The sequence below is a fragment of the Hibiscus syriacus genome, unplaced genomic scaffold, assembly GCF_006381635.1.
Source record: "Hibiscus syriacus cultivar Baekdansim isolate YM2019G1 unplaced genomic scaffold, ASM638163v2 tig00112383_pilon, whole genome shotgun sequence".
Classification (NCBI taxonomy): Eukaryota; Viridiplantae; Streptophyta; class Magnoliopsida; order Malvales; family Malvaceae; genus Hibiscus; species Hibiscus syriacus.
The window spans coordinates 268,101-281,927 of record NW_024063319.1 but is presented as its reverse complement, the minus strand read 5'-3'; the positions used below and the strand labels follow the sequence as shown (position 1 = coordinate 281,927).

Sequence of the window (13,827 nt, the reverse complement as noted above, 5' to 3'; positions counted from 1 at the left end):
GACCTTAGATTTTAAAATTCCTACTAAGGTTCTGTTTCAGCTGTATCCCTATTTTAAACATTTAAACTCAAGTCTTTCTCCTCGAGTGTTTGGGTGTACAACCTTTGTTCATATCCACAACAGAGGGAAATTAGATCCTAGGTCCATAAATGTGTGTTCTTGGGCTATTCTTCGAGTCAGAAGGGTTACAAGTGTTACTCACCTTCCACAAAAAAGACCTATGTCTCCTTTGATGTTACATTTTTTGAAAACCAACCTTATTTTTCAGGAATAGAAATTCAGGGGGAGAGTTACAAGGAATTTCAGCCTGTTCAAACCGATATTTCTTTACAGCCTATTAGTTACAAGGAATTTCAACCTGTTCAAACCGATATTTCTTTACAGCCTATCCTTCCTTACCTATTACTGTCTCTCCAAAGACGGCTAGCACTGTCCCAGTTCCTAGGGAGGGTGATGGGAATAACCTAAATAACTCTGATGAATTACCTTCCTCCTTATCTCAGCACTCTAGTCCGTGCAAAACACCTTCCACCACTACAAAAAATGCACCTAACAATGACCCTGAAACCATAACTCCCCAACCGAAACAACTCAGTGTTTACTCAAGAAGAAGGAAAGATGTTGCTGAAGAAATCAGTCAGCCTAGCATTTGTCAAGAACCAGATTCGGATCCTGTTGTAGCTGAAACAAAAGGTAATGATGGTTACCAAGAGGCTACTACTGTTGATCTTGATGACTTTCCTATTGCTATTAGGAAGGGGTAAGAAAATGCACTGCTCATCCCATAAATATGTATGTTGCAAATGGGAAATTACAGTATAATTTCAGGGCCTTCACTGCCAGCATTAACACTGAAAATCCCAAGAAATGTGACAGAAGCATTTCAATATCCTGAGTGGAAAAAGGCTGTGGAAGAAGAGATAAAAGCGTTGCAAAAGAATAAGACATGGAGTTTGACAGATTTGCCAAAAGGGAAGAGAGATGTTAGATGCAGGTGGATATTCACAGTCAATATCATTCGGATGGGAGTGTAGAAAGATACAAGGCAAGGTTGGTTGCTAAAGGTTTTTCTCAGTCCTATGGCATCGACTACCATGAGACTTTTGCACCGGTTGCAAAATTGAATACCATCAGAATATTGTTATCAGTAGCTGTTAACATGGACTAGAAATTGCATCAGCTGGAAATAAAGAATGCTTTTCTGAATGGAAGCCTTGAAGAAGAGGTATACATAGAGGTCCCCCCCGGATTAGAAGGAAATGTCACTAAGAAAACTGTGTGCAAGCTCAATAAATCCTTATATGGCTTAAAACAGTCTCCCAGGGCTTGGTTTGATAGATTTGCTAAGGCTACGACACAGAATGGTTTCAAACAAAGCCAAGCATATCACACATTATTCAGAAAAATTACATCGAGTGGTAAGATAACCCTCCTAATTGTCTATGTAGATGATATGATTATAACTGGCAGTGATATAGAAGAAATAGAAAAGCTAAAGATGAATCTTGCAAAAGAGTTTGAAACCAAGGATTTAGGGAGTATGAGGTATTTCCTTGGTATGGAAGTTGCAAGGTCCGAGGAAGGACTGGTCATAAACCAACGTAAGTATGTTTTGGATCTTGCAGAAACTGGGATGCTCGACTGCAAACCAGTTGAAACTCCAATGGAGCCAGACTTGAAATTTTGCAAGGAAAGGACTGGAAATCCAGTAAACAAGGAAACCTACCAAAGGTTAGTTGGGAAGTTAATCTACCTTTCACTGACCAGGCCTGATATTGCATACTCAGTGAGCATTGTCAGCCAACATATGAGTGATCCTCGAGAACATTTGGAAGCTGTTAATAGAATTTTAAGGTTCTTGAAATTTACCCCAGGAGCTGGACTTATATTTTAAAAAAATCAAGACAGAACAGTGAAGGTTTATACGGATGCAAGCTGGGGAGGTGAATTAACTGATAGAAGGTCAGTTAGTGGCTACTGTACCTACGTTTGGGGTAATTTGGTGACTTGGAGAAGTAAGAAACAAGTTGTTGTCTCTCGAAGTAGTGCTGAGTCAGAGTTTAGAGCAGTGGCTCTCGGAATATGTGAAGGAATGCAGATTAAAAGACTGCTGACAGAACTGGACTTAGATGACAAGAAGAATTTTGAGATTTTTAGTGACAGTTAATCAACTGAGTATAGCAAAAAACCCAGTGTAGCATGATAGAACGAAACACACTGAGATAGAAAGACATTTTATTTACGAGAAGGTCAACAATGGAGTTGCAAAACTGCAGTACATTCCGACGAAGAAACAGCTGGCAGATATCTTCACCAAAGCCCTTCCACAAGTGACTTTTGATGAGATGTCATTCAAACTGGGTATATACAACATATACACCAGTTTGAGGGGGAGTGTAGGAATTATAGAAATGAGTTGTCAATCCCTTAAGTTAAGAGATTCTATAATTATTTTCTGTTTTTCAATCCCTTATTTCAAGGGATTACATCTCCTAGGATTAGTTTTCTTTCTTAGAGTTTCCTAGTTTAGAGGCATAATTTGTATATAAATATGTAATATGTTCTACTGAATGTACACAAGAATAAAAATAACAGACTTGTCTGTTTTCTACAATCTGTTTTCTACACAGTCTGTTTTTCTACAGTCAAAAGTCAGAAAATGAGGAAAGTTCAGTCAAATCAGCAGAGAAATTCAGATAAAAGGTTGACTTGTGGTTTGATGAGGAAGTTTCTTTCGGCTCAGCAGAAAATGATGGGGAAACACACTTTCCAAGTTTTACTAAACATGGGAAGGATAATAAAAGAGGTTTGTCAGGTTCACAGAACATTGGGAATATCAGAGAAGGTGAGTTTGTAGGTTTGGGGATCAGAATTTCAAATAATCCGGCTGTTGGGCCTCAGGCCCAAGCAGATGAAGATGAGATATTTGGGTTGGAGGTTTCTAAAGTAATTCCTTCTGGGCCAACTTATACAATTAATAAGTTCGGTAAATTGGTTCAAAATAGAAGAATAGAAGAGGTAGGCAGCGTTAAAAAGTAGTTTGAGGGGCCCAGTAAAAATTCTGGTTCGTTTGGCAGTGAGGATACTGAGACTAAAAAAACTAAGCTTATGATGAGAGTTCCTAATTCATAAATATCAAAAAGCCTATCAAGAGGTCGATCGTTGGTTATGCATAGAAGATCTCTTTCTTCAAAAAGTGAACCTTTAGAGAGGAGGAGAATGCCTAGCTATAGAAGAGTTTATAGAAGTAGGGAGAGGAATTACTGGCATGGGAATGACCAGAATGGAACTATTGTTACAGAGGTTGTTCTAGATTCACAGAAGGTTAAAGATCAGTTCTGCTCATCTGTTCAACAGAATCCTATAACAACAGAGTCTAATTTACAAGGCAGTGAGGATCCAAATTTAGTCAAAGAAGCTACTGTAAGAAGTTTCGATGGACAGTCTGAAGAGTGTGTTTCAGAAAGACATTCTTATTCTAATTCTGGTATAACCAATAGAAGAGTCAAGAGATTATTGCTAAGGGAAGCTCTAGAACAAGTCAGTATTTCTACAGCATCTTCAGTATTCTCGGTCCTATTAGACGAAGCAGTAGCTACATGGCAAGTGAGTCAGATTTTAGGGGTTTCTTTCATGTAGGGGAAGGAAGCTTTTCTGGAAAAAAATATTAATCTAGACAAAGGCTTTAATATGGCTAATTGAGGAGCCATGTTGGGAAATTGAGGTTTTTCAATTATCATTCATGAAGGAAAAATTATCCATTATTTCATGGAATGTAAGGGGTTTGGGAAAAAGAAAAACAGAGAGCAGTTCAGAGATTAGTCTCTAATTATTATCCTTCCTTTCTTTGGCTTCAAGAAACTAAAGCTGAGAAGATACAAAGATCTTTTCTAAGGAGGAACGGGTTAAATGCTTTCCGAGGTGTTATAGAGTCTCCAGCTATTGGTTCATCAGGGGGCTATTATGTTGTTGGATGATAATGTATTTTTTTTTGAAAAGATTTGAAGGTCTCTTTAAAAACCTCCTTCTTGATTAATGGAGCTTGTAAAGAAGCTTCTTAATCATGGGAAGGAGGAAAAGAGTGCCTTATAATTTCATTGAAGAAAATAAGAATTACAACCTTGGAAAGAAAAATCCAAGTAGTACCCTTACAACAATTCTTGAGCCTTAAAACCGAACTATAGAAGTCAACAACATAATAATCAACCTATACCAGCCTTTGCTAGAGCATCGGCATCCATATTAGTTGTCCTTGCAATCCATCTAACAACCCCCCCGACGGTTTTAAGACACTCAACAATATCTCTAACAATGAAACCATAAACAGCTGGACATGAGACAACCTTATTGATCCAGTCTACTGCAACTCTGCTATCACTCTCTATGATCAACCTATCTTTAACCCTCCCTAGGACAGAGGTAAAAAAAGAGATACCCCTTTGGATAGCTTTAAGTTCCTTCAATGTTGGAGGTCCAAAACCATTCGGTTCCTGAAAAGAACCAAGGATTGCACCAGAATGATCCCTCATAAGACCACCCAGACCTGATTTTTCCCAATCACAACTAATTGCTGCATCCACATTCAACTTGATGAAACCCGTAGGGGGAGGTAACCAAGGGGTTATGGAAGACTTCAAGAAATTGTAGGACGAGTAAGAATCCCCTATAGAAGGATCAGAGATTAAGGAGTCCTTAGGAATAGAAACATCCTTTTTCTTTGCTAAATACCAAGAGGCCAGCCTAACTCTTGTTAAGAAGAATAATTCAGTCTGATCGAGCTTCCCCCCTTCAAAAACTATGTAATTCCTGAATTTCCAGATTGTCCAAATAACAGCCCCAGGAATGAAAGTCCAAATTACCGAATTAGATTTCAACTCATCCCAAGCAAGAAGAAAATTTTTTGCTTCTGCAGAAAACACAGAAATAAATCTCCAAAAATTTAGAAATTTATTCCACAAAGACCACGCAACCGAACAGGAGAAGAATAGATGCGAAGAAGATTCTTCAACCATTTTACAAAGAGGGCATAAGCCATCCTCAATACCTTGAACTCCTCTTTTAACCAATTCGGATTTAACTGCAATTTTTTAAAGCACAATTTGCTAAACTAATGTTTCAACTCTAGGGGGAACCAATCCTCTCCAAACAATCTTGTTCCATAAATGAGACTCTTCTGAAATTGAAACACAACTCTTAACACAAGAACCGACTGTATAAACCCCATCCCCACTGCCTTTCCAGATCAATCCATCGCTAGAATCAATAGATAGAGAGAAAGAAGAAATGATGCTTACCAAATTGCACCATTGTTCAAGCTCCCAATCGTTTAAATTTCTTCGAACTTTAACATCCCAAATCCAGCCCGAAGAAAGAAATTCCCCAAACTCACAAAGTTTACCGAATTTATTAGTTGACAGTGAAAACAGTCTAGGAAATAGAATCTGAAACGGAAAATCAGCAGCCCAACTATCTTGCCAAAATCGAACATGCTTACCATTTCCGACATAAAACTTGCACAAACTACGGAACTAACAACCAAATGAGTCTTGTTTGAAATGGTTATTAACCACTGATCTCCACAACCAGGAGGATTGAGAAGGAATCTTGCTGTCAAACAGTAGTCTAGAAGAGTCAATGTTGTATTTGCTACAAATAAAATTCCTCCAAACAGAATTTCTCTCATTTGCAAACCTCCAAGACCATTTCCCTAGCAATGCTCTGTTCATAAAAATCAGATTCCGAACTCCCAAGCCTCCCTCAGTCTTTGATTTGCAGACATCATCCCATTTAACCCAGTATATCTTCTTAATACCATTGCCCCTCCCCATAAGAAATTAGACATAATAGAATTGAGAGTCTTGAGGATAGAAGCTGGAATCTTAATATAGACAAAAAAATACGTAGGTAGTGAGGACAGAACGGATTTGATCAAAACCAGTCTCCCTGCTAAAGAAAGAGTAGCAGCCTTCCAACCTGCTAATTTAGAGTGAAAATTCTGTACCACTGGTTCCCAGATAACAGAGGAATTCCTAGTAGCACCTAGAGGGAGGCCTAGAAAATTAGATGGGAAGTTTCCCACCAAACAACCGATAGAATCTGCCCAAGTTTTAACCTCCTGTTGGGATATATTAATCCCGAAGAGTCTGCTTTTCTTCAGGTTTAGTTGCAGCCCTGACATAACCTCAAATACTCTAAGCACCCTCTTCAAATTCATAATTTGAGTCTTCGAAGCTCCACAGAAAATAATTAAGTCATCCGCAAACTGCAAGTGTGAAAGATTAAAAGACCCCTCCTCCTTGCCAACTGTCAAACCAGCAAATAAACCCTCTGAAACAGCTCTTCGAATTAAAAGATTCAATAATTCCCCCACTAGGTTAAAAAGTAAAGGCGAGAGTGAACATCCCTGTCTAAGACCCTTGGCCATTGGAAACTCCTCGGATGGAACCCCATTAACTAACACTGAGATTGAAGCTGTAGAAACACATCTCCTAATCCAACTTATCCATGTGAAACCGAAACCCATTTTTTCCATCACCTTGAACAAGATAGGCCAGTCAACCGTATCGTATGCCTTTTTGAAATCAACTTTAAACACACAACCCTTTAGCCCTTTCTTCCTCCAATAATCAATACCCTCGTTAGCAATGAGTGAGCAGTCCAAAATTTGTCTACCGGGAATAAAAGCGAATTGAGTCGGGCTTATAAGATCTCCTATACAACTTCTAAGCCTCCTTGAAAGACACTTGGATAATATCTTATACACTCCTCCTACTAGGCTTATAGGTCTATAATCATCAAGACTTCCAATGTTAGATTCCTTAGGAATAAGGGTAATAAAAATATGGTTAATGACATGTTCCCATTCTTTCCCCACAAAAAATCTGTGAAAAAACTGCATAATATTCCCCTTAAGAACAGACCAAAACCTTTTAAAAAACCCAAATTCAATCCATCGGGCCCCGGAGCTTTATTACTATCACAAGACTTTAGAGTTTTCCAAACCTCCTCCTCGGAAAACTCCTTCTCTAAAAGCATATTCTGTTCGAAAGAAATTCTGGGGAAAACCAAACCAATATCTTCAACTTCTAAAGTAGACCGATCATTATAAATTTTGAAAAAATGATCTTTGACCTTGGCCTTGATAACAGTTGGATCGTGAGTAGTATTCCCATCAACAATTAAAGCATTCAGAGCATTTCGTTTCCTCCTAACTGAAGCACAAGTATGAAAGAATCTTATGTTTCGGTCCCCATCATTAAGCCACTTCTTCCTAGAATTTTGAAGCCAAATCTGCTTCTCAATTCTGTGAAGTCTCCATAACTCTGCTCTACAAACACTAAGCTCTTTAGCAATCCCCTGAACAGAGCTGTTATTCAGCTGCTGGGCGTCTTCCTCAAGCTTCTGAATTTTCTTTTCCAAATCTGATATTGCTACTCCCGGAAATTGATTCTTCTTCCCTGACCATTTCTTGATGGCAGCTTTAGAGTTCTTCAAAATACTTAAGATCCCACCTTTTCTCCCAGTCTTCTTACAATCTGTGATAGAATGTTTGACCATATCCTCAAAGCCGTCTTCCTCCATCAGATAATTAAAGAGTCTAAACGGTCTTTTCCCCCAATCAATATCTTCATCTTTCAATAAAATAGCATTGTGATCTGAAATGGATTTAGGAATAAGAGACTGAGAAATCTCAGGAAAAGTAGCTAAAAATTGACCATCCACCAAAAATCTGTCCAATCTAACAAAAGTTGGATCATCTTGGTTATTACACCAAGTGAACCTTCCCCCATTCAAAGGCAGATTAATCAAACCTAAAGACTGAATAAAATGAGAGAAAATCCTCATAGAGAACCTATTCTGTGCTTTACCCACCTTCTCATCTTCACACAAATAAACATTAAAATCTCCTCCAACACAAACCGGCAGGTTCTGTCCAGAGATGAACACACTGAGTTCTTCAAAAAAACTCTCTTTTTCTTCCTCCACTGAAGGCCCATAAACATTAATGAGGACACTTCTGAATTGATGCAGCCTGAATTTCCCTACAACAGCAATGAATCTTCTGTTAATGCAGTGATTTTCCATCTCAAACACATTGTCATCCCAACAACATAATAAGCCCCCTGAAGAACCAATAGCTGGAGATTCAATAACACTCTGAAGATTATTCAGTCCATTCCTTCTCAGAAAAGACCTTTGAACCTTCTCTACTTTAGTTTCTTGTAACCAAAGAAAAGAAGGATATGAGCTAGAGACCAATCTCTGGACTGCTTTCTGTTTTTCTCTTTTCCCCAAGCCCCTAACATTCCATGAAATTATTGCTAATTTGTCTTTCATTAAAATTTCTTGAGAACCTGACTTCCCCACTATGGCAACTCAACTGGCCAAATTCAAGCCCTGTTCTAATTTAATTATTTTGTCCAGAAAAGCTTCCTTCCCCTTAGTAAAAGAGACCCCCAAAATCTGACTCACTTGCCATGTGGCTACTGCTTCATCTAAAAGCTCTGAAAATTCTGTAGAAGAGGCTGTAAAAATATTGACATGTTCTAGAGCTTCTCTTACCAATGATCTTCTTACCCTTCTTTTGCAAAATCCTGATTTGGAATTAATCAAATGACTGTCCGTAACACAACCCTCTGGCTCTCCATCGAGACTACTAATCCCAGCTTTCTCAACTAAATTTGTCTCCTCTCTGTCTGGAGAATTAAGCTCTGCTGCTGTAGAAATCTTTTGTATTGGCGTGCAGACCTGATCACAAACTTTGTTTTGAACTGGAACAACCTCTGTACCATTAATTTCCTTATGAATCTCCCCATGCCAATGTTTTCTCTCCCTCCTATAAACTTTGCTGTAACTGGCCATTCTCCTTCTCTGTAGAGGCTCACTTTTTGTGGATAGCGAGCTTCTATGCACCACCATCGCTTTATTTCTTAACTGGCTCTTCAAACAATTCGAGTTAGGAGCTATCAGCGAAAAATTAGGATCAGGAACCTCAATATCTACACTGGCAGACGAAGCTGAGATGCAACTGGTCCCTTTATTCTTGTTTTTAACACTGCTAGCCTCTATAATTCCCCTGTTTTTAACCAGTTTACCAAACTTGTTAATTGTATATCCTGGCCCAGAAGGAAAAAACTTTGAAGCCTCCGATCCAGTCAGCTCATTGTCAACAGATAGGGCCTCCGGCCCATTAGCCGAAATATTTGAATTTCTGATGCCCAAGCCTGCAAACTCACCTACTATGGTATTCCCACCATTCTGAACACCTGACAACCCTCTTTTAATGCCTTTCCCATGTTTAGAAAGTCTTGGAAAGTGCATTTCCCCATCAGACTGTGTTGTGCCGAAAGAGACACCATCATCATTCCACAAGTCAACCTTCTGTCTGAACATCTCTGCTGATTTGACTTAACTTTCCTCATATTCTGACTTCTCCCTGACTCTACCTTCCTCAGACCCCAACTCGCCATACTGTTTCCCATCTGCACCGATCACCGAAAAAAATTTGAAAAAAGGATTTGCATCTTCCCAGCCCTCTCCAACTTTGATCTTAATCCGATACGATCTGCCATAGGATCCAAAATTAGTGAATTCTGGAACATCGAAAGGACTTGCAACTCGCAAAAGAATCCTCACAGACGAGTGATCCTCCCTGTTCTTAGTGGACTCATGGATTTCTACCATACTTCCCCATCTTCCAGCAGCTCGTTCCAAGAAGGATTCATCCCAACATAACAGAGGAACCCCACTTAACTCAAGCTGACAATAAGTCATTGGAACACCTTCTTCATTCAGTAAAGGTGCTAATCTATCAAAACAAAAGTTTATTACATCTCTCTTCTTTGTCCATGCCTCCATCATTTCTTCAAGAGATTTGAAAATGATAACACAGGAATTACGGGCATAACCCCAACCAACAATCTGAACTTCGTAACCATTAGTAATGAAGAACTCCTGAACTGACTTAATATCTAAAGAGAGCTTAAAAATCCCTGTTAAAGATCTTTTGACCCAGTTCCGATTCTCAGAGGGAATATGCATTTCCATAACATTCTTCAATGCTTTCTCCCTATGATTCCCAACAGAATGTGTCTCCCTATACCCCAAAGTATTGTTCCTCATATCCTCAGTCAGTAAAGCCTCTTTGTACGATCTGTCATCCCTAACACTCCTACTGGAAAAATCAGCCTCTTTCAACTTTGAAGGACCTGCTGTAATCGAAACTGGACCCAACTGAACTGGACTATTCTTGGCCACATTCCTTGGACGAACTTCATTGTATTTTGCAACACCAACTGAAATCCTTCTCCCATCTATCAGTGAATCATTTAACATATCAATTGCTCTCCTCAAACCAGATTCCCTCTCAAACTGAACAAAAGCGAAAGTGGAAAATCTATATTTTGGGTTTTTAGTTTCTTTTGGGATGAAAACTCTCTCCACAGTTCCCTGAGACGAAAAAATATCTCTAAGCTCACGCCGAGAAACTCTCCTACTTAGATTATCGACAAAAGCCTTCCAGACCTCGCCTGAACCTATTTTCCCTTTCAACTTTTCTCTCTCTCTCTCTCTCTCTCCCATGTTTCTTTTTTTTTTTTGAATAACAGATTTGCACTTCAAGTAATATAAAAACACTTGCTATTTGGTTTCATTAAAATGAAAAAGTAAACAACATTTCAATTATTATTACCGAACATTTTCATTTTTGATCAAATTTTATTAATTGTCATCTAGCAGAAAAATATTCTTTTCACGTTAGAATGCCACATAAGATAGGATATGGATGATAATGTATTTGAGATGGAAGATAACTACATAAACAGAAGATTTATTGTTGTTGTGGGTAAATTCAGTTTTAATCAGTTCAGAAGTGTTCTCATTAATGTTTATGGGCCTTCTGTGGACGAGGATCATAACAGATTCTCAATGAGGATTTTCTCACAGTTTATTCAGTCTGCTGGTTTAATTAATCTGCCTTTGGAGGGGGGAAGGTTCACTTGGTGTAATAACCAAGATGATCCCACTTTTGTTAGATTAGATAGATTCTTGGTGGATGGTCAATTCTTGGCTACTTTTCCTGAGATTATTCAGTCACTTATACCTAAATCTATCTCAGACTGTAATGCTATTTCTTTACAAAATGGAGGTACTAATTGGGGAAAAAAGCCTTTTAGACTTTTCAATTATCTGATGGAGGAAGAAGGCTTAGAGGAGATGGTCAGTCGAACAATTACAGATTATAAAAAGCAAAGGAGAAAAGCTGGAATTCTAAGTATTTTGAAGAACTCTAAATTAGCTATCAAAAAATGGGCAGAGAAGAAAAACCAGTTTCCAGGAGCTGCAATATCAGATTTAGAAAAGAAAATTCAAAAGCTAGAGGATGCCCAGCGTTTGCATGGCAGTTAGATACAAGGGATAGTTGGTGAGTTAAGTGTTAGTAGATCAGAATTATGGAGACTTCATAGAATTGAGGAGCAGATTTGGCATCAAAATTCTATAAAGAAGTGGGTTAATGAAGGGGATCGAAATACAAGATACTTTCACACTTGTATCTCAGTTAGGAGAAAGCAAAATGCATTGAATGTTTTAAAAATTGATGGGAATATTTCTCAAGATCCAGTTGTTATTAGACCATGGTTAAAGAACACTTTTTTAAAATATTCAATGACAGGTCTACTTTAGATGTTGAAGATATTGGGCTGACTTTTTCTACAATTTCCCTGGAACAAAGTGTTCTTTTAGAGAAGGAATTTTCCGAGGGGGAAGTTTAGGAGACTTTAAAGTCTTGTGATAGCAACAAAGCTCTGGAGCCTGACGGATTGAACTTGGGATTTTTCAAAAGGTTCTAGTCTATTCTAAAGGGTAACATTCTGGATTTTTTTCACAAATTCTATTTGGGGAAAGATTGGGAACATGGTATTAACCATAAGTTTATCACCCTTATTCGTAAGGGTTCTAACAATAAGAGCCTTGATGATTTTATACCTATAAACCTAGTAGGAGGAGTTTACAAGATTTTATCCAAGTGCCTTTCAAGGAGGCTTAGAAGTTGTATATATAATCAGCCCAAATCAATTTGCTTTTATACCCGGTCGACAAATTTTGGATTGTTCTTTTATTGCTAACGAGGGAATCGATTATTGGAGGAAGAAAGGACTAAAGGGTTGTGTATTTAAGGTCGATTTCAAGAAGGCTTATGATATTGTTGACTGGCCGATGGTATTCAATGTGATGGAGAAGATGGGTTTCGGCTCTACTTGGATCAGTTGGATCAAGAGATGCGTTACTACGGCTTCGATTTCGGTGTTAGTCAATGGGGTTCCATCGAAGGAGTTTCCAATGGCCAAGGGCCTTCGACAGGGTTGTTCACTCTCACCCTTATTATTTAATCTAGTAGGGGAGTTGTTGAATTTATTAATTATAAGGGCTGTTTCTGAGGGATTATTTTCGGGTATGACTGTTGGAAAGGAGGAAGGGTCCTTTAATCTTACACACTTGCAATTTGCGGATGACTTAATCATTTTTTGTGGAGCTTCGCAGACTCAGATTATAAATGTGAAGATGGTGCTTAGAGTTTTTGAGGTTATGTCAGGGCTGCAACTAAACCTTAAGAAGAGCAGACTGTTCAAATTAATATTTCTCAAGAGGGGGTGCAAAGTTGGGCTGATTCCATTGGATGTGCAGTTGGAAGTTTCCCCTCTAACTATCTAGCCCTTCCCCTAGGTGCTAGGAAGAACTCATCAGTTATTTGGGAACCGGTCGTGCAAAATTTTCACACAAAACTAGCAGGTTGGAAGGCAACTACTCTTTCTTTAGCTGGCAGATTAGTATTAATCAAATCGGTTGTGTTCACTGCCTACATACTTCTTGTCAATGTTTAAAATTCTAGCTTCAATTCTTAAGTCTTTAAATTCAATTATGTCTAATTTTTTATGGGGAGGGAGAAATGGAATTAAGAAATACACTGGGTTAATTGGGGCTGAAGTGTGTAAATCGAAGAATGAGAGGTTTGGGAGTCCGAAATCTTAATTCTATAAACAGAGCACTGTTAGGGAAATGGTCTTGGAGGTTTGCAAATGAGAGAAGTTTTGTTTGGAGGAAATTTATTTGTAGTAAATATAACATTGATCCATCAAGGTTATTGTTTGATGGCAAGATTTCGCCTACTACTTCTTGGCAGTGGAGAGCAGTGGTTAATAACTACTTCAAGCAAGACTCCTTTGGTTCTAAGTTTCGTAGACTTTGTAGTTTTCATGTTGGGGATGGTAACAATATCAATTTTTGGCAAGATATTTGAGTTGCGGATTATCCGTTACAGTTCTTTTTCCAAGACTGTTTTAGATTGCTTCTATTAAGCTGGCAAGCTTTGTGAGTTTGGGGATTTTCATACATCGGGCTGGATTTGGGATGTGAAAACAAGAAGGAATTTAAATGATTGAGAGCTGGAACAATGATGTAATTTGATGAGCATGATTTCTTCTGTTTCTCTGTCTAAGGATTTCAATGATAGCTTGATTTGGAAAGGCAGTGGGGATGGGGTTTTTACAGTCAGTTCTTGTGTTAAGAGGTGTGTGACAGGTCCAGAAGAGGTTCGGTTCTGGAAGAAGATTGTTTGGAGTGGATTGGTACCCCCAAGAGTTGAAACATTAATGTGGCAAATTGTGCTTCAAAAACTTGATGTCAAAACAGAATTGGTTAAAAGAGGAGTTCAAGGCATTGAGGATGATTTATGTCCTCTTTGTAAAAAGGTTGAGGAGTCTTCCTTGCATTTATTCTTTACTTGTTCAGTGTGGTCCCTTTGGAACAAATTTTTGAAATTTTGGAGGT

The 13,827-nt window shown here is 38.4% G+C and overlaps 1 protein-coding gene across 1 annotated transcript; it reads right to left on the bottom strand.

Moving 5' to 3' along the window:
- Positions 1 to 4,202: 4,202 nt before the first annotated feature.
- On the bottom strand, positions 4,203 to 9,393 carry LOC120178942. Its single transcript, XM_039184698.1, has 7 exons — positions 8,477 to 9,393; positions 7,003 to 8,299; positions 5,813 to 6,892; positions 5,495 to 5,707; positions 5,133 to 5,441; positions 4,963 to 5,077; positions 4,203 to 4,906 (listed from the first exon to the last, which is right to left on the bottom strand). The coding sequence occupies exons 1-7, from the start codon at positions 9,391 to 9,393 to the stop codon at positions 4,203 to 4,205; spliced, it is 4,635 nt and encodes a 1,544-aa protein (XP_039040629.1).
- Between the last annotated feature and the right edge of the window lie 4,434 nt (positions 9,394 to 13,827).